Genomic DNA, 21250 nt, shown 5'->3' with positions numbered 1-21250 from the left:
AGTACTTTTTGAGAAAAATTTACTTTTTAGAGTAGTTGTAGCCCACAATACTTTTTACTTTTACTTGAGTACATTTGTGAAGAAGAAAATCTCCTACTCCGATACTTTGGGCTACACTAGTCATTATATTTTTCCTCTTTATTCTACCTATTGATTTTTATTTTTGCCAGATGTGCTGACAGTGGCTGTCTCAGTTTCACCAATGAGAAGTTGCAACAATCACCACATGACTCTATTATACCAGTCAGAGGTAACAATGTTTTTTCTCCACCAGAGGGCACTCATGCTCTTTGGACAGGTGATGTTGCAGTGTTGTTCTGGTCTGAATTCATGATTTGGGTGTCATCTTCTTGGCCTACTATGGTCATGTAATAGGTTACAGTATAATAACAGTTCATATAGATGAAGTGGTGAAGAGAGAATAAATATACCATTATTATTTAAAAAAGAAAAACATTGTAAGCAGTTACACACAATGTTACTCATTACTTCAGTATTCAACACTTTTTTACTTGTACTTAAGTAATAGTCATTTATAAATTTACTCGAGTGATATTATTCAAAAGTAATGTTACGCTACCCACCTCTGACCATGAATTCTTGTTGCTGAAAATAACTACCATGTTCTACTACTATGCACTATCCAACAAATAGCAAATATCTTTGAATCATTGCTCACAAAAAAAAAAATCTATGAAGGCTAGATGATGTTTTCTCAGGACCTTTTTTTAAACAAAGTAGAAAGTAACGATATTTCAAACGAAGTAAACTCTCATCCCAAAACACTTTTAGTGCTGCAACGATTAACTCAAGTATTCGGTTGGAAAAAAAATATTTGAATTAAATTTTGTTGCTTCGAGTATTCGTTAAATGAAAGTGGCGTTGTATTGGTTTATTTTGAAAGTGTTTGCATGTAGTTTTATGGATTTGGGTGGCAACAATGAATATAACTCATTTCTCATGGCTGAAACCAGCTGCTCCCTGTTAAGACCAACATTAGCCAAGTTTTTGTGAGCTAATTTTTTTTAATGCATTCATGACTTAGTTTATAGGTATATTTTGACTATTTATATATTTGATTGTTTTTGTGGGAATATTTGTCTGAACGATTTGTTTAAGAGCATTGTTAAAAAAAAAAAAAAAACTAGCATTTTATATCATTTAACCTAGCGGACTTTTTCTGTGTAAGTTGGCCAATTGTTTTGTTGTACATAGATCATTTTTTTGATTTTTTAAATTCCGTTTTAGGCTCAGCTCGGATATTTTAATTTTTCATGTTCGTTATCCGATTACTCAATTATTCGGACTAACTAGTCCATCGATTAATCGACCAGTAAAATATTCGATAGCTGCAGCCCTAAACGCTATTATCCTGAAAATCCACAAGAGTATTACTTCCCACTAATTACTCCAGCCAAATGAAACCCTGATAAATTACTAACAAAGACACTATCCATTTGTATAGCATTTGGTAGCATCTGCCATCCTATTTACACTTGATTGATCTTTGCCCAATCGTAGACAATCACACAATCATTTATTTCCAAAATTATTTAATTGATATTTATACAAAAGAGGGGTTAAACACCCTGCAGGTAATGATTACCACAAGGTCCATATCCTTGTGATGTCCATTAAGTTTGTATGCTTGCAACTTAACCTATAAAGAACATTCGTAAACTGTCTAAACTGGGACTTGTCTGTTGACAAAAATAGCCTCTCCATCAGTCCCACATACGAGACACTGTCCAAGTACATCCAAACTGTTTACGGCTAGCGTTTGGCTGGGCAGCATGTGAGTTGTCTCCAGACGACCTTTACTAGAGTCTCCGCTGAGCCACGCGTTAATGAGGGACTGGTTGCCTCCAGCGGGAGCCATCGCACTGCGGGATACCATGCTGTTGTTTCTACCACCTAGGGGAAACAACAAAAACACCACTCAGTTTAAATGAAAAACTTTGGTTACGAAGACTTTGCAGTTTTCTTAGCTACTCCATATGGCTAGGTGAGTTGAGCTGACTCAGCACAAGTTTTTTATGCGAGAGGGAAAAAAAAAATGCTGTCTATTCATTATCAGACTTGCCTTGCAGGAAAGAGGGCATGTCTGAAGGTGAGGACGTTTCCCAGTGCAGCAGGGATCCATCTTCTGAGCATGTGAACAGATGATCTGGGTTTGTTGGGTGGAAATGGACTTCCCACACTATGGAAACACAATCAAATTACACCTGAATTTGAAAACAAAAATGTTTGTCGCATTTATCAAAGATAATGCCTAAAAGCCATACTTTCAGCAGAGTGTGCCTCCATGAGTGAGAAAGGTGTGTTGCTTTGTCTTACATCCCAAACACAGAGCATTCCATCCTGGCCTCCTGTGGCCACAATGTGCTGCTGGTTTGGATGCCTGTCCACACAGTGCAGGGGGACGCGATCACCTGACCTGAAATTAAAATATTGGCGTTCTCATCTCTTTTCGGAAGATAAACCTGCGTACCAGTTGTTTCGTGGGATCTTACAGGGAAAGAATCTGAGCTGGGGTGTTGCTCTGCTGTCTGAAATCCCAAATTTTTAATTGACCAATGGAATTCACCGTCAGGATCTCAGTTGTCTTCAGGTAAGTGATGGCATGAATCGTGCTGCTATCAGCATTATCTAGAAAAAAAAAAAAAAAACCGTGAATAAAATGTAATAGTGACTCAATCCAAAACTTAATCTCAATTTAAAACTAGAATCAATCCAGAGCAGAAAATGTAATCTAGATTTAGCAAACCTATTACTCGAACTATTCCTTCCTGGTCAGCTCTGTAGACAATAATCCTGCCGTCTTCACCAGCAGTAACAATCTCAGGGCTGCTGCACATGACACTCGTACAGGGGGCATTTTCACAAGGGTAATGATGGGCTCTTGCCCACTGGTGCGCGACAGATAGTGCCTGGAGTTAACAAAAAGAAGCGGATGTCACAACCTATGGAAGACCTGAGATTGTCAGATTCACTTTGAGAAACCGAGCTCATAAAAAAAAAAAGCATTGATTGAACTAGAGTCGCATAAACCAACTCCATGCATGACATCAGGTAAAGGTACACAGTGAATGTGAAATTAGCAAACTCACATTCAATGTAGTAAGACTGCAATAATGTCCCACGCAATTCAGCATCACTCTATGCATTTTCATGTTAGCAAATGGCATGCTCATCGGCAACATGACTGTCATATAACTTGGTAAATCTAACATACCATATTTTGTCACCTAAAAGCCTTCAATTTTCTCAAAGTGAACAGTGCGCCTTATAATCTGATGCGCCTTATACAGTGGTACCTTGACATATGATCGCTTCGACACACGATCTTTTTGACATCCGACGTAAATTTAACTCGCAATTTTGTTTCTATATCTGACGACATGCTCGAAATACGACGATTTGTGACAGCGACGCAGTTTCTTATTTTTCCCGCAAGACGGGCGCACAGCGGATTTTCTTGTGAGAGAAATCAACATGGGTTCCAAGAATGTTAGTGCAGGTCGTGAAAAAAAGGGGATGCTTACCATTGAAATGAAGATGGAAATGAAATGATAGAAAAATATATGCGTGGCGCGCGAGTCCGTGAACTCGACAGTACGCCGTTCAATGTGTATGATTTCGACTGTCCTCTTCTGACCTCTGTTCGCCAGTCTTTACATGTTAAGGTGACAATTATTATTGTGGTAACGTCACCATCTTTATCAGGTTTTTAATAATTTATTTCAGAACTTGTGCAACACAACATGCCTACTGTCATCCGCAGCAAAACAAAGTGAAAGTAAATAGTCTCTCTGTCACTTTCAAGTCAGCCACGCGGTGCGTTCAACCATTTCGACTTACAAACAAGGTCCTGAAACGAATTAACTTCGTATGTAAAGATACCACTGTATATTGGTTAATCATGGAATTATAGTCCCTTTTGTGCAGCTCAATCTAGTGGATGCATAACGCAACCCCAACCAATATTACCCCACTACCACTAATGCGCCTTATAATGCAGTGCGCTCTATATATGAGAACAACTTTTAAAAAGGCCATTCATTGACGGTGCGCCTTATACACTAATGTGCCTGATGGTGTGGAAAATACAGTGATTCAACAAAATGTATAATTAAAAAAAAAAAGTAGAATAAATCGCATAGTGCACAACTTGCCCCCCACATTTTAAAAACCAACATGGAGAGAATATAAGACCAAATGCCACAAAAGATTTGAATCCACAACCTCTGAACTATGCGTACAAATGTTTCAATGTTAAGCCCCCTCTGACATATACCAAGTAAGGTGGCACACTTAATATTATTACTTCCAGCCAATTAAAAACGGTCTGTTTGATTTACTTGTTTGCTTTGATTGTAGCGGAATATGGTAACTCCTCCTGTTGATGACGCCGTTATGACTCTGTCTTGGTCCAGGAACTACAAAAACATAAAATTAGCACATATTCAAATATTTATACAATTTGCAATTGTATTTTTAAAAATACCTGCAACATGAAACAATTATCAGAGAATCCCAAAATTTGAAAAATAAGGTCCTAATGAAACATTTTTTTCAAATTTGTAAAACGAAAAGTCAAAATGAAATTGTGTAATAAGCGCTCTAATATCTATTAAACCCTTGCTAAATCCCGTTTTTTTTTTTCTCATGGAACCTGCAGATGCATGTGTTGACTTGCATCAATCACTTTTACTTTCAAAAAGAAATGTCAAAATTACCAATTAGTCTCAAAATCATGAAATTTTAGGTGTATCAAATGTGATACATTTGGCAATAAAGGGCTAAACCAACCAGGGATATCAATCAGGCTCATGAAGCCGTATCAATGTGATAGCATTTTAACAAGCAGGGGTACAGTACAGACACACAGTAATTGATACTGGTAATGGTCCTTGCCTTATCATGAAACCAGAATACCGTAATGGCTTAATATTGTCACGTTTAATGAGCTACTTACTTGAAAATCAAGAACATCTCCCTCATGTTTGTGTTCGCACAATAGCTGCGGATCTTCATCGAATCCCTCCCCCAAAGAAGAATGTCCTTGATTTCCAATAGACCAAAAAGTAACTCTGTTGTCCTGCAAGAGATGTGCAATTTCAAGTTAGAGATGGAATATAATGTCATGTGGGATAGCTTTGGGAACTCTCTTCCAACAGAAATCTGTGGTGCTTCTTCCTTGAAATTCCTCAAGCACCATCTTTCAGCATACAGTTTACCAGAAGTGGGTAGACAAATATTTTACTCATGTAAAAGTAGCATTGCTCCTTTAAAAAATATTACTCAAGTAAAAGCAGGAATCCAAAAATATACTCAAGTACAAGTTAAAAAAAAAAAAATGTTGAAAAGAATACTCAAGTAATGTGTAACATTGTGAGTAACTGCTCGCAGTGTCTGATTTTTTTTCAGCACAACTTTTAACTGTATGAGCTGTTGTTATTATTATACTATAACATGATGACATATTATGTTATTATATTACATGACCATACTAGGTCAAAACGATGTCAGATAAATCACTGAATTCAACAAGAACAACACTGTGATTCACCCGTCCTAAAAGCATGAGTGCTCTCTAGTAGAGAAAAAAAAACATTGTTAGTTCTGATTGGTATAATGGAGTCACGTGGTTATTGTTGCAGTGGCTCGAAACTGGAGACTGCCACTGTCGGCATCTCTGTCAAAAAAAAAAAAAAATCAATATGAAGTATAAAGACGTAAAATCGAGTGTAGCCCAAAGTAGTGGAGTAAGAGTAGTTGGGCTGCAGCTATCGATTATTTTAGTAGTCGATTAATCGATGAACCATTAGTTCGAATAATCGAGTAATCGGATAAGGAACATGAAAAATTAAATTACCTGAGCTGAGCCTCAAACGGTATAAAAAATAAATAATGGAGGATCTATGTACAACAAAAGAACAATTGGCTAACTTAGATAGAAAAAGTCCGCGAGTTCAAATGCTATAAAATACTAACTTTTTAACAATGACCTTAGCACATGGTTCAGACACATATTCCCATAAAAATAGGCTAAATATACCTATAAACTATTTTACAAATGCATTAAAAAAAACATTAGCTCAAATAAAAACATAGCTTATGTTGGTCTTCACAGGGAGCACCTGGATTCAGCCATGTGAAATGAGGCAAACTACAAGGCAGTGTATCCACCCAAATCAATAAAACTAAAGCAAACACTTTCAAAATAAACCATTACAACGCCACATTAATTAAACGAATACTTGAAGCAGCAAAATTTGATTCGAATCTTTTTCCCTAATCGAGTACTCGAGTTAATCGATTAATCGTTGCAGCACTAAAGAGTAGTGTTTCTTCACAAATCTACTCAAGTAAAAAGTATTGTACTTATAGTAGTTTTACCGCACATTTTTCTCAAAAAGTGACACAAGTAAATGTAACTGATTAAATGTAACACGTTACTACCCACCTCTGTATTTTACATTATAAAATGCCATTTCAGTAGATTTTTCTAGTTAGTCTGCCTTTTATCACCCCCTTACACATTGGCTGCCATTGACGGCACAAGACGTCTAAACCATTCTGACTGGGAGGCCTGCAATGATCATTCGTCTAGCGTCGTTAATGGTTCTAAAACACGAGCATTTACACCCAGTTCTCCCACTTTAATTAAATGGATTAGACAATGACTTTTGCGTGTTAATTTCACCCTTTGCAGATGACACGAAGTTTACAAAAAGGTAACAAGTAAATTCCTGTCATTTTATCTAAATGATGTGAATACGAATACACACGTTAACAACACGTCTGTGACACGGAAAAAACGCAGCTCATTGTCACAAGCGCATTGATTAAAAGCATGAGCAGCATATTATTTTAATGTAAAAGAACGACTAACCTCGTTATCCCAAGAACCAGTCGCAAAGATTTCGGGCTGTTGTAGAGACGAAAGCGATACCGGCCGCCATCTCACTTTGCTGATTTTCTGAGACACATATTTCGCATTAACACTTTCCATTTGAGTGGAATCGTTTGTTTTTATTTTAAAAACACACGTTTATGTGCTAGCTTTAGCTTCGGACACCAAATAGCCCGCGTTTGCTTCCTTCGACGTCACACTACGGAATCGCATTGGGACAAACTTCAACCTAAAGGAAATACCGCCAACGCTTCCTAGCGGTCATAATCGCCACTACAAGTGTAAATCTCATAATCCAATGAGTGAGCGATGTTCAATTAACCTTGTGGAGGAGGCATTATTTGAACATATTTTGATGCTCGTGAAATGAACCCGCCCTGCAGTAGGTATCGTGAAAGACGAGCCGCCTCTGTTTAATTTGACCGTGGATGTCTGGTGACGTATCCGCTGCTCCGTCTGCTTTGGAGGTTGCCAGCTTCCTCGGCAAAACACTTGGCGCAGGCGCGGCACTGACGGCTGCTGTCTACTTAGCCCGCAAAGTCTGCCTAATAATGGCGTGGAAATCCGGAGGAGCAAGCCACGCAGAGCTAGTCAACAACCTGCGCAGTAAGTCCGCATACTGAAACAGCTGCAGCGAAAATGTCGCTTGGAAACGCATGAGTTTGTGGAGGTTGAGCTCACGAATGGGGGCTAGCTTGTTGCTAAGATAAGTGGCATGTTGTCCTTTACGCTCTCCACCCCTTTCCACGAACTACGCTCGTGCCGTCTCACGTGCACGAGTCCGCGGTAGAGGGCATCGTGACACACCAAAACGGCCGTTGAAGGTCACCGAGCGTTCTATTAAGCATTATTCATTTGGTTAGCTTAGCTTGTTTAGCTGTATGTGCGTCATTTGAGGACGTTAGAGAATGCAGCGAACAGCCAGCCAGGCGGGCACTTTGCCCACATTCACTCTTGCTATCAGTGGAGCATCCACTTGACTCTTGCCAGAATGACACTGACAGCTGAAGACCTGGTTGGGGTTCTACAGTCAGTATTACATTGAGGATGACAAAAGACTAGTTTGCAGTAGTTTCCCTTTTTATACTCTGCAATACAAAATTTGACCAAACCACACTCCTCACCCATTAAAAAAATCTAAAAGTTACAATGCATATCATCTCTATTTACTCACAAATGATTTGGCCTTGTTAGGTTGAACACAAATCTACGACTATGGAATCTTGAACGTCCAAAGATTATGAACAATTTGACTACTTGAACACAACTTTGGAAAAAACAGTTCCTTGATTCAAGATCAGCTTTTCTTCGGTTTCAGCAACATTCACAGCATCAGTGTTAAACATTTAGTTGTGCTTGCTCACATAGTGTAAACAGGAGTAGGGATGCAGCTATCGATTATTTTAGTAGTCGATTAATTGATGAACTAGTTAGTTCGAATAATCGCATAATCAGATAAGGAACATGAAAAAAACGTTATAAAAAATAAGTGAGGATGTATGTACAGCAAAAGAACAATTGGCTAACTTACATAGCAAAAGTCCGCTAGCTTAAATGCTATAAAATGCTAACTTATTTTTTTATTTTTTTTTTACAATGCTCTAAACAATGGGTTCAGACTCGTATTACTCGTATTACCATAAAAAACTAAATAACGAATGCATTAAAAAACATTAGCCCAAACAAAAACTTAGCTTACGTTGGTCTGAACAGGGAGCAGTTGGATTCAGCCATGTGAAATGAGGCAGACCAGAGGGCAACGTATCTACCCAAATCAATAAAACTAAATGTAAACACTTTCAAAAGAAACCATGACAAGTTACAACGCCACTTTAATTAAACGAATACTCGAAGCAACAGAATTTAATTCGAATATTTTTTTTCTAATCGAATACTCGAGTTAATCGAATAATCGTTGCAGCACTAAACAGGAGTTCCACGTTTTTCAATATTATTACAGGCTGAAGGCCCGTCAAGTCTAGTCATCTTGAAATTTGCTAGCTACACTGCTGACCCCTGCAATTCTGTCAGCGAATGCTGAATTTCTACCAGAAAATTATTGCAATTACAAATGCTTTGGTGGTAATATCTTCATTTATTTTGCTTGTAATGAAATAACACAAAAGAGAATGAGGGAAAAACTTGAATCATTATCATTTTACACAAAACTCCAAAAATAGGCCGGACAAAAGTATTGGTACCCTTTGAAAAATCATGTCATGCTTCTCTTATTTGTGTAATTAACATCACCTGTTACCTTACCTGTGGCACATAAGAAGTGGTGGCAATAACTAAATCACACTTACAACCAGTTAAAATGGATTAAAGTTGACTCAACCTCTGTCCTGTATCCTTTTGTGTGCCACATCGAGCATGGAGAAAGGAAAGACCAAAGAACTGTCTGAGGACTTGAGAAGCAAAATTATGAGGAAGCATGGGCAATCTCAAGGCTAGAAGTGCATCTCTAAAGACCTGAATCCTTCTGTGTCTACAGTGTGCAGTGTCATCAATAAGTGTAAATCCCATAGCACTGTGGCTAACCTCCCTAGATGTGGACGGAAAAGAAAAATTGACGAGAGATTTTAGCGAAAGATTGTGCGGATGGTGGATAAAGACCCTCGACTAACATCCAAACAAGTTTAAGCTGTCCTGCAGTCAGAGGGTACAACAGTGTCAACCCGGACTATCCGGCGGCGTCCGAATGAAAAAGAATACCCAGGAAGACCCCACTTCTGACCCAGAGACATAAAAAAGCCAGGCTGGACTTTGCCAAAACTTACCTGGGAAAGCCAAAAACGTTTTGGAAGAATGCTCTCTGGTCAGATGAGACAAAAGTAGAGCTTTTTTGGGGGGTAAAGGCATCAACATAGAGTTTACAGGAAAAAAACGAGGTCTTCAAAGAAAACACAGTCCTCACAGTCAAACATGGTGGAGGTTGCCTGATGTTTTGGGGTTGCTTTGCTGCTTCTGGCACTGGACTGCTTGACCGTGTGCATGGCGGTATGAAGTGTAAAGACTACCAACACATTTTGTAGCATAATGCAGAGCCCGGTGTGAGAAAGCTGGGTCTCCCTCAGAGGTCATGGGTCTTCCAGCAGGACAATGACTCAAAACATGCTTCAAAAAACACTAGAAAATGGTTTGAGAGAAAGCACTGGAGACTTCTAAAGTGGCCAGCAATGAGTCCAGACCTGAATCCCATAGAACACCTGTGGAGAGATCTGAAAATTGCAGTTTGGTGAAGGCACCCTTTAATCTCAGAGACCTGGAGCAGTTGGCCGAGGAAGAATGGTCTAAAATTCCAGCAGAGCATTGTAAGAAACTCATTGATGGATACCGGAAACGGTTGTTCACACTTATTTTGTCTCATAGTTGTGCTACCAAGTATTAGGCTGAGCGTGACAATACTTTTGTCCGGCCCATTTTTGGAGATTTGTGTAAAAAGATAATTATTATTTTTTTCATTCTCTTTTGTGTTTTTTCATTGCAATCAAAATAAATGAAAGATGTTACTACTAAAGCATTTGTAATTGCAATCATTTTCTGGGAGAAATTGAGCATTATCTGACAGAATTGCAGGGGTGTCAATACTTTTGGCCAGCAGTGTATGTAGCATGGGCCTGTATCAATCCTCAGACCCAGATTTTTTTATTTCCTTTTTTTTTTTAATTATTATTTTTCAAATCATTTAAATCAGGATTGATTATTTAATCGTGGGATTGTATTTAGCCGCTATTGAGTAGAAGGCAGCCTTCTGTAGGGTAGGAATCTGCCAGTCAAGAGCACATACACACAGCACTTGGATTTATTGGTGCCTGTGTTGCTTATAAGTTGTGAGTTAGCCAGTAGAGGGCGGCATTTAGCTGTTAGCATGCCTTACTAATTGATATTAACAATGACACTGATGGGTCACAGTGCTTGTATTTCGTGTAAAAGCAATTCGTGAGTGAAAGCAATTGCGAAATTGCTTTCACACACAAGGGCTACCCGTTTAAATCCCGGGATTTTAACGGTGTTCAGGTATATGTAAATGGGGCGATACTGTATGTATCTTGCCATTAACAATGCTAAATATCCAATTAATTTGAACTGGGAGGAGTGGCTCTGAATTAGAGCTGTCCCGACTAGTAGACATAGTCGACGTCATCGATGACGTAAATCCGTCGACGAGCACAACATCCCGTCGACGGTTAATGAAGGGTTAAAAAAATATATGCGTGGAAAGTTAGAATGTCGGATGCTCTGTTTGCAAGCGGGGAAAGTGGCACAAAGTCAAAAAAAGCGCACCAGAGTGTCCAAAACATTGCCTTATTTCAAAGAAACAAAGGAGAGTACACTCTTCTGTCCTGTCTCTTCAATGCCAAGCTTGGCTGCACGTCGGCCGTGAATAAACACCTCAAGCGCCTTCACGCAGCTTGTAAATTTTTTTTTTTTTTTTTGTACACCAGAGGGTGCTGTCGCCTTACTAAATAATAATGTTTCATTGACAATGGGCCTATAAGTGCTATTAGTATTGTTCTTAATGCTAAATGAAAGGTTTATTTCATGTTATGGTTTATTTTATGGTATAGAAAATTATATAAGGTTAAAAGGTCATAAATATATACAGTATATACAGTGATTGCACTCAAGGGAGAGATTGTCAATGATAAGGTAATAAATTAAGGTAAAGGCAATTCATATAGGCAATTCATTGATATATAAATAAGGTTTAAAAGGAAAAAGGTGAAAAGTTTTTGTTAATTTCTAATTGTGTTGCTTTATTTGTGTGCATCGTAGCTCTTACAGTGTGTTTACATCAAGGATGGAATAAAAGTTGTAAACCATCAGTTTAAGAGACCATCTTTTCAATCGGGATGCTACACTAGTTAATTCTATCAGCATTTGAACTCATTGTTTATTTGTGATTTATTATTGTTATTTACGTGTTTATTTGTACTTTAATAAATAATTTGAGTGTTCCAATGTTTTTTGTGAATTGATAAGCGTCAACAAAAATTTCATTGCTAAATTAGTAAAAAAAAAAAAAAAAGAAAAAAAAAATTATTAGATTAGTCGACTAATCGTGAAAATAGTCGGCTGACTAATCGGGAGAAAATTAGTCGTTTGGGACAGCCCTACTCTGAATGCTAATCTCTTAGTGCCATTGATGGCCCTTTAATGTCTAATCCAGTTTGATTGGCAGCAGTCATTCACTCCCAGCCTCTCCCAATCAAAATGCATTGAATGTCTAGCTTCGTGAATGGCTTTTGATGGTGAAAGGTTTTTGATATGCTCCAATCATGTGGCAAAATGAAATTACATGGAACAACTCCGTATGATGCGATGCAGTTCAACCTTACTGCCAACTGCAGTAACAAATATATTGATTGAAAACATGTTGATGAACCTTAATGTAAGATACAATATTTTGATTAGATTAGATTGTGGACATACCAGCTTGTGTGGCTTGTCTACCATCGGCACTATTTACATAAAATGTTTGAATTTAGCCTGGAATTTGCTTGAATTGTATTCGTGGAACACAGCAGATTTATCAGAAGTAGCAACAAATCTGTGTCTTTTTTGTTTGTAGATGGTCCCTGTGCCAAAGTGATTTTTCCTTGGGTACTTTGGCCTCCGCTCGCATTCCTAAAACATGCCTGTCAAGTCTATTGAAGTCTCAGAATTTTCCCATAAATTTGAATGTGAATGGTCGTTTCAAATTCAGCCAGCAAGCATCCAACGAGTTATGTCATAACATCATATTAATTATTAAGAACACAGCACTCATGCTTTGATTAGACTAAACAAGCGACAGAAATACCTTTGCCAAGAAATCGTGTGCCACTGCATTTTGTACTGAGATTTAGTGACTCAATAAAAGCTGAAGCTTACGCAAAAGAATTAATTTAAAATCATTCTGACCGCCAGTGCCTGGACTAATATCATACATTTTAGCATATGTTTCAATGTTCCATGCAACAATTTGAATGTTCCATTTCTAATTCATAGTTTATGAGACTCACTTTGACGATCAGTGTAATGAGAGCAGAGCCGGCTGTCGTTGACTTTCCTTTCCTTTGGCAGCAACTGCGTGCAACCTGTTATGAGGGATTATGCTCAAGCCGCTGCCACTTGTTTTTAATTTTTTTCTCAGCTATAGTTCCTGTATAGGACTTCTACAACTAATCAATGAATTCATTATTAACTATTTTGAAAATTGACGAATCATTTAGAAACAGTCTTAAAACTGCCCAATACAGTGGTATGAAGAAGGATCTGAATTCTGAATGTTTTTGGAATTTCTCACATTTCTGCTCAAGCCGCTGCCACTTGTTTTTAATTTTTTTCTCAGCTATAGTTCCTGTATAGGACTTCTACAACTAATCAATGAATTCATTATTAACTATTTTGAAAATTGACGAATCATTTAGAAACAGTCTTAAAACTGCCCAATACAGTGGTATGAAGAAGGATCTGAATTCTGAATGTTTTTGGAATTTCTCACATTTCTGCATAAAATCACCATCAAATGTGACCTGATGTTTGTCAAAATCACACAGATGAAAAAAGTGTGTTTTATCTAAAACCACCCAAACATTTATAGATTTTCATATTTTAATGAGGATAGTATGTAAACAATGAAACAAGGGGGAAAATAAGTATGTGAACCATCACATTTAATATTTTGTGCCCCCCTTTGGCAGTAATAACTTGAACCAGACGCTTCCTGTAGCTACAGACCAGTCTGACTCATCGATCGGGACTAATCTTGGCTCATTCTTTTCTACAAAACTGCTGTAGGTCAGTCAGATTCATGGGATGTCTGGCATGAATTGCTGTCTTTAGGTCATGCCACAGCATCTTGGTGGGGTTCAAGTTTGGACTTTGACTTGGCCACTCCTGAACGTTTATTTTGTTTCTCTGAAACCATTCTAAAGTTGGTTTACTCCTGTGTTTTGGATCATTGTCTTGTTGCAGCATCCATCCTCTTTTTACCTTCAAGTCTCTGATTGACTGCCTCAGGTTTTCCTTGAAAACATCCTAATAAACTTTTGAATTAATTCTTCCATTAATGATTGCAAGTTGACCAGGCCCTGAGGCAGCAAAACAGCCCAAAATCATGATGCTCCCTCCACCATGCTTCACGGTGGGGATAAGGTGTTGATGTTGGTGAGCTGTTTCATTTTTCCTCCAAACATGACATTGTGTGTTATTCCCAAACAATTCAACTTTAGTTTCATCAGTCCACAAAATATTTTGCCAAAACTTCTGTGGCGTGTCCAAGTGCCTTTTTGCGAACAGCAACACAGCAGTGTCTTCCTCCATGGAATCCTCCCACGAACACCATTCTTGGCCATTATTTTACATATTGTGTGTACAGTATATGTGTATATGTGTGCACAGAGATACTGGACTGTGGCAGTGATTTCTGTAAGTCTTTAGCAGACACTCTGGGGTTCTTTCTTACCTCTCTGAGTATTCTGCGCTGAACTCTTGGTGTCATCTTTGGTGGACGGCCACTCCTTGGGAGAGAAGCAACAGTGCCAAATTCTCTCCCATTGTAGACAACTTCTCTGACGTCAATTCATGGACATCCAGACTTTTAGAGATTGTTTTTTATCCTTTCCCAGCTTGATACAAATAAAAAATCGTTGATCGCAGGTCTTCAGACAGCTCTTTTGACTGAGCCATGACGCACTTCAGACATTCCTTCTCATCAACACATTTCTTACCAGATGTGAGTTTTATAGTAGGCAGGGTAGCTTCAAACCACTCATCAGTGATTGGTCCCACACCTGACTAAAAATGTTTGGTAAAAATTGGTTTCAATTGCTCTTTAAGTCTCCGCAGGCAGAGGGTTCACTTATCTTTCCCTCTGTCATTGTTTACAGCTATCCTCATGAAAACATGAAAACCTATAAATGCTTGGGTGGTTTTAGTTAAAGCAGTATTTTACTATTTTATACTATTTTAGTATTTAACTGTATTTTCATCTGTGTGATTTTGACAAAGATCAGATCACATTTGATGGTGATTTTATGCAGAAATGTGAGAAATTCCAAAAGGTTCAGATACGTTTTCATCCCACTGTATTTTGAAAATTGATGAATCATTTAAAGAGACATTGCCTAAAAATTGTCCAAATACTGTTCTTTGATCCATAATCTCAGATTTTTGTAGTCCTCGATCAAATCGGATCAATTATCTACTAATCAAAGTAAGATACTTGCAAACATCACAACACAGATTTTGGCTATGATTCAAATTTACAGCTAAAATGTTAAACCCAGAATAATTTAACAGTAAGTAATGTGATTTATATAAGGGTTGATTACTCATATAAATAATCAGTGATTAGTCAAAAAATTGTTTGTGACAGTCCAAGTATCTTTCTCCACATTTTATATGCGTTTGAGGAGATTTTCAGAATTGATCTGATAGTAGCTACTTGCTATAAGTTCCATCATCATGAGGCTCGCTATAAAATGTATTCTTCAATGATATAATGTATTATTAATTGTGTTATTGGCATTTTTCGCCTCCAGAAAATGGCATCATTAAGTCCGACAAAGTCTATGAAGTTATGCTGGCCACGGACCGAGCTCATTTCTCTAGGTGTAACCCTTATATGGACTCACCACAGTCAATAGGTATGTTTTCCTAAATGATTGAAATTCAAATCAGTGAGATCAATCAACTAACCAAATCCATGCTTCTCTTTTAACCATAAGGCTTCCAAGCAACCATCAGCGCCCCACATATGGTATGACTTCACTCAACCAGCAATGTCTGCATTGTGGCGTTTACCACTACAAGGCAAATCAATGTTCAACATAATCTGCTAACCTAAGATAACACTAATAGTAGATGCACTTTTTTTTGTGTGTCTGTCCTGATTTTCAAATATCATGATTGACCGTTGTGAAAAAAATGTATTAAATCATACGAAGACACGTTTACAAAATATTTAATTAAAATCAGTAATGAGGAAATTTAGTTAAAATTTGACCCTAAAAATAAGGAGAAAAAAATACTTTTACCACTAGTAATCTCAGTTACCTTTAAACAAGCACCTTGTTTGACAAGTCCATTCGAATGTTTTCCCATACCCGTTTTAGGGAATTTTAAACTGATACCCTTAACTTGTGTCGCCTACCGTTAAAACAAAATCAAAGACATCAAAGACACGTTCAGTATTTTTTTTTTTTTCATGTGCCCACTCAGCACGCATATGCCCTGGAGCTTCTACATGACCAGCTGTACGAGGGTGCCAAGGCCCTGGACGTGGGCTCAGGCAGCGGAATCCTCTCTGTTTGTTTTGCACGAATGGTGAGCCACACGTGATAGGGTAAAAGCTTTCTTTGGGGTCACCACTATGCAAAATACAGTACTCCTGTTATTGTGTCAAGCATGAGTAGCATTCCATTCTGTCTTTTACAGGTAGGTCCAGAAGGGAAAGTTATTGGCATTGACCACATCAAAGAGCTGGTTGACGACTCTATAAACAATGTGAAAAAAGACGACCCCAGTTTGATCACATCGGGAAGAGTTACTCTAAAAGGTAAGTTGTTTGGGCTGTTTGGGGACGGGTATCGATAAGCATTTGCTTTTTCCCGTTTTCCTTTATCTGTCATCGTCTTTTTTTTTTTTCGGGCAAATTATTCCTTAGTCTGTGTCAATGTTTTTTCCTTTCTGGCCAAAATATCCCACACTCTGAAACTGTCAATGATTATGATGATGATGACAATGACAATAAATTCATTCATTCATTCATTTTTCAGACATTTCTAGGAGAATTCATGGCAGATGGAAATTGATGGCCCATGTTTCAGTCGAGTATAGTGAACGATATTTTTTTTTAAACATAACATTAAATACCATCTTATTCAGTATAATGCCGCAACAACTCATCGAGTAATTCAATTAAAAAAAAAAAAAAAAAAAAAAAGCTTCGGATCAAATTATGCTGCTTTCAGGAGTCGTTTAATTAGAGTGACATTGTAATGGTTTGTTTTGAAAGTGTTGCTTTTAGTTTTATTGATTAGGTTGGATACACTGCCCTCTAGTCGCAACAGTGAATATGCCATAACTCGTCTAACATGGTTGAATCAAGCTGCTCCCTGTTAAGACCAACATAAGGTATGGTTTTGTTTGAGCTAATATATTTGTCTATGCATTCGTTATTTAGTTTAGAACAGAGGTGCTCATTGTTTCTTCGCTCCAAGATCTACTTTTCAAAGAGACAACTTCCTGCGATCTACCTTAACAGCAGGGAGTCAGAAAAAAATGCTGGGAGCTACTTACACTAGCGTTGCGATCAATGTAATGGGCACCCCTAGTTTGGAAGTATATTTAGCAGTTTTTTGTGGGTGTATGTGGTTGAATGATTTGTTAAGAGGCAGAAAAACAGGTTGCATTTTTTAGCATTTAAGCTAGCGGACTTTTGCTGTGCAAGTTAGCCAATTGTTCTTAGATCCTCATTAATTTTTTTTATATCGTTTGAGGCTTGTGAAATGAAAGTGCAATTCTGCATATTTTGTTGAAACACTCAGGAATTTTTGAATATAGTGGTACCTAGACATACGATTGCTTCCACACACGATCTTTTCGACATACAACGTAAAATTTAACTCACCATTTGTTTCTACATCTGACGACACGCTTGAAATACAACGATTTATGACAGCGCCAAAGTTTTTGTTTTCCCGCAAGACGGACGCAGGACGGATTTTCTTGTGAGAGAAATCAACATGGGTTCCAGCAATGTTAGTTGCGGTGGTAAAATAACGTAAAAGGTGAGGCTTACCATTGAAATAATGATGGAAATGATAGAAAAATATTAGCGTGGGGTGCGCATCCGTGAACTGGCTCAACGATACGGCCGTAGACGGTCTATGATCTCGGCGGCCCTCTTCCCTTCGCCAGTCTTTATAAGTTAAGGTGACAATTATTATTATTATTGTAACTTCGCCCAAAAAATCGCCAACTTCCGTAGGTATTTAATCATTTATTTCAGAACTTGTGCAACACGACATGCACCCTCACTCTGACACGTCAGACACGTGCTTTCAGGTACAGCACGCAAAAATACACTGCCACATTAGAACCCGATTCGTTACATTATTACAGGTATTATTATTACTATTATTATATTATTATTCTGATTTGTATTCCTAATTTATTTGTTTTGCTCTGTGTAATTGCTATTTGTAATAGTACCAGCAGTATTCATTAAGGATTTAGTGTAGGTTTTCGGGCTGTGGAACGAATTAATGGAATTATAATGTATTCTTATGGGAAAATCTTGCTCGTCAGACAACCATTTTTACTTACAAACAAGGTCCTGGAACGAATTAAACTTTGTATGCAGAGGTACCACTGTGTACCACTTTGTATTCACATTTACGGTAATGTTTTTTTTAAAGTGTAATCTTAGCAAGCCAAAATAAATATTATTGCAAGCATAAACCCATGTTTGTTTTACATCTTCTAAGCTTTATTCTATAACGTATTAATTGTTCGTAATCCAATTACTCGATTATTCAAACTAATTGATAGATTAATCGATTACCTAAATAATCTACAGCTGCAGAGTATATTAAAAATGGATTGTCATGTATCATCAAATACAAAGGATGTTTACATAAAATGTCTTATACGAATTTTTCAGTGGGAGATGGACGACTGGGCTGCGTGGAGGAGGCACCTTACGACGCCATTCATGTTGGAGCAGCGGCATCAACAGTCCCTCAAGCTGTAAGTCTTGAGTTTTAAATCTTGAGTATAGTGGAACTGTTAAGATCCAAACAATCCTGTTAGGATCTGTAAACTGGTCGACCAAATTTTGCTATCACATAAGATTTACCCCACAGAAAATAAAAAACCCAATTATTGCAGTACTGTACAGAGACATCAAATGATTATCTGTGCTCTGTGTGCACACCACAGGAGCGTACCACTTTAGAGGTTCTCTGGAAGCCTTTTTATGGTAATTGTGCTAACTGACAAGCAAACAATATTGCTAATCCACTTTTCCACCTCGTGTCTCATAGCTCTTGGACCAGTTGAAACCTGGCGGTCGTCTCATTTTGCCCGTGGGTCCGGCAGGGGGGAACCAAATGTTGGAGCAATATGACAAGATGGAGGATGGCAGCACCAAAATGAAGCCCCTGATGGGGGTGATATATGTGCCTTTAACAGACAAAGACAAGCAGTGGTCCAGGTGGAAGTGACTTCCTTCTTCACCCCCCTTCCCACTCTCTCCTTCTCACAGTGGAAAAGGTGAAATGGGCGTGGCTTGGTTCAGGCAACGGATCACAAAGGGGCTGCATTTTGCTGCTTGTTGACATATTTTGCTTCATCCATACCATGCCAAGTAGCTGCACGTTTCCTTCCTGTTTATTTTTTTTTTAACACTGAAATCACACATCGGTGAGTGAATCAGAAGCAACAACACTGTGAACGTTTGGGTTTAGTGAGCATGAGCACATGAAAAATAATCTGGAACGTGGCAACTATCTTTTATTTGATCTTCTGTGAGATGTAGACAACATTGATGTGTCAGATTGTACTATGTTTTGTAAAGTACATTTTATTTTTGTAGTTTATTTTCACTTTTTTTTTTTCGTGTGTTACTTCTCTAACATCCATAAATTCTGTTTCCTGCAGGGATGAGCTCTGAACAGGAAGACAGTCCGTATTCCACCTTTTTAATTTCAAACCTGGACCGAAACACAGACTGGTATAGGGAGGGGGGGTGGTATTATGCAGTCCTTACATTTTTCCCCAACTCATAACAAAACTTCTAACTTAAGTTGATTTATTAACCGTGATGGACTGTAAAGATTCACTGAACTGTGAGTAAAGGCTGTACTAAACTGGAGCCTTTTCATAAGCTAAATGTAATTTTCTGTTGTGATTTGATTATTTTGAATGCAGTCAGCAATATATATATATATATAGTATTGCATTTTTAATTTTCTTGCATCGGATTTACATTATTAAAGCCTAAGATTCATGGGTTTTCCATACAGCTCCAGTGTGTTTGTTGTCTAACTTTCAATATCTGCAAATAGATTAGTTGAGAGCACCCCCCTACCACCACCACCACCATCAACACTGATTGCAGTATTAGCAACACATGCTGATTTAATCCACATGTCCCATTAATGTGCAGCATTCAAGACTATATAAAACTACCACCTAGTGATCCCGTTGGCTTAGAGACTGGCAATGCTTCTCATCCAAAGAATGGAGCAACTTCAACATGTGCACGTGCAGAGATGCGCTTTCCAGAAACATCAAATGCAGGCCGCACTGGTGACTCCTACAGTCACTGCTTTGCCAAAACAAGTTTTCATAAAGCAAATGAATGTTTTGAGGTAGAAAAAAAAACATGGAATCTATAAGCACAGTTAATTTTGAGTGAACTGAGTGATATTTGTCATGATTCCTGGAATGGCATATGACAATAAAGAGTTGCTTATGTTTTGTCTTCAGATCTTGGTTTTTATATATTTGTTTAAAATATATGACTGCTCAGTAACCAGAGGTAGGTAGTAACACGTTACATTTACTTGAGTAACTTTTTGAGAAAAATATACTCCTAAGAGTAGTTTTACTAAGCCATACTTTTTACTTTCACTTGAAGAAGAAACCCTACTCTTACTCCGCTACTTTGGGCTACAGTGGTCGTTACATTTTCTTCTTTATTCGACATATTAGATTGTCCTTTTTTTCTTGCAAGATACACCAACAGTGGCTCTACCAGTTTCACCAATGAGACGTCGCAACATTAACTCATTTGCTCTCAAAAACGTATAAATATGTTCTATTTTTGTTTCAGTGTCCAAAAACGTATTTATGCGTCTTTTACCTTTTTTTTTTCTATAAGAGACATCTCTAGGTTCTGATGCAACTTTCCTCCAAAGCACAATGGTCAAAATTCATTTTAAAGCAATAAAACTGGCCACTGGAGGGCAGTAGCGCTTTTGGCAAGAAGTCATATGTCAGGAAACGGAAGTCGGAAGAAGCAAGAAACGTGAGGAAAAATGTGGAGAACCACCCAGCCGGAAACGCGCACGGCCAAACCAGTTCCCCCCCAGGAACACAACATTCCCTACACGAGCTCCCCAGGTGAACTCTGCCTTGAGGCAGCGGTTACCCCACACAGGTCCCCGCCCAAGAATCCACCCTCACAGGACGCCCGACGCAACCAGATTTAATGGAACGAACGGTCGGGGCGCCAGTGGAAGACGACCAGGAGGACGTCTAGGACGCCAGGTGTGGGAAGTCCAAACATGACGCCAGGAGATGAATGACCAAGCGCGACGACCAGCAGGACGT

The 21250-nt window shown here is 38.2% G+C and overlaps 2 protein-coding genes across 6 annotated transcripts; one reads left to right on the top strand and one right to left on the bottom strand.

Moving 5' to 3' along the window:
• Positions 1–1380: 1380 nt before the first annotated feature.
• Positions 1381–7171, bottom strand: nup43 (nucleoporin 43). The gene is made up of 8 exons (XM_057822491.1): positions 6899–7171; positions 4979–5101; positions 4362–4439; positions 2768–2930; positions 2514–2649; positions 2286–2437; positions 2084–2200; positions 1381–1914 (listed from the first exon to the last, which is right to left on the bottom strand). Exons 1-8 carry the CDS (start codon positions 7016–7018, stop codon positions 1685–1687), a joined length of 1119 nt encoding a protein of 372 aa, XP_057678474.1. The 5' UTR covers positions 7019–7171; the 3' UTR covers positions 1381–1684.
• pcmt (protein-L-isoaspartate (D-aspartate) O-methyltransferase) lies at positions 3251–20403 on the top strand. Of its 5 annotated transcripts, none has more exons than XM_057822495.1 (9): positions 3253–7301; positions 7387–7525; positions 15451–15555; positions 15637–15668; positions 16130–16234; positions 16346–16466; positions 18576–18661; positions 18958–19127; positions 19574–20403. In XM_057822495.1, exons 2-9 carry the CDS (start codon positions 7471–7473, stop codon positions 19584–19586), a joined length of 687 nt encoding a protein of 228 aa, XP_057678478.1. In that variant the 5' UTR covers positions 3253–7301; positions 7387–7470; the 3' UTR covers positions 19587–20403. The 5 variants fall into 5 exon arrangements, 4 of the variants coding, with proteins under 4 accessions (XP_057678476.1, XP_057678478.1, XP_057678477.1 ...); XM_057822494.1 differs by having other exon boundaries at positions 3253–7305; XR_009061468.1 differs by having other exon boundaries at positions 3251–7525; positions 18958–19336.
• Positions 20404–21250: the final 847 nt, after the last annotated feature.

Source organism: Corythoichthys intestinalis, chromosome 19 (assembly GCF_030265065.1).
Source record: "Corythoichthys intestinalis isolate RoL2023-P3 chromosome 19, ASM3026506v1, whole genome shotgun sequence".
In the NCBI taxonomy this organism is placed as follows: domain Eukaryota; kingdom Metazoa; phylum Chordata; class Actinopteri; order Syngnathiformes; family Syngnathidae; genus Corythoichthys; species Corythoichthys intestinalis.
The sequence above is the reverse complement of the archived record's forward strand: the minus strand, read 5'-3'. Positions and strand labels throughout refer to the sequence as shown.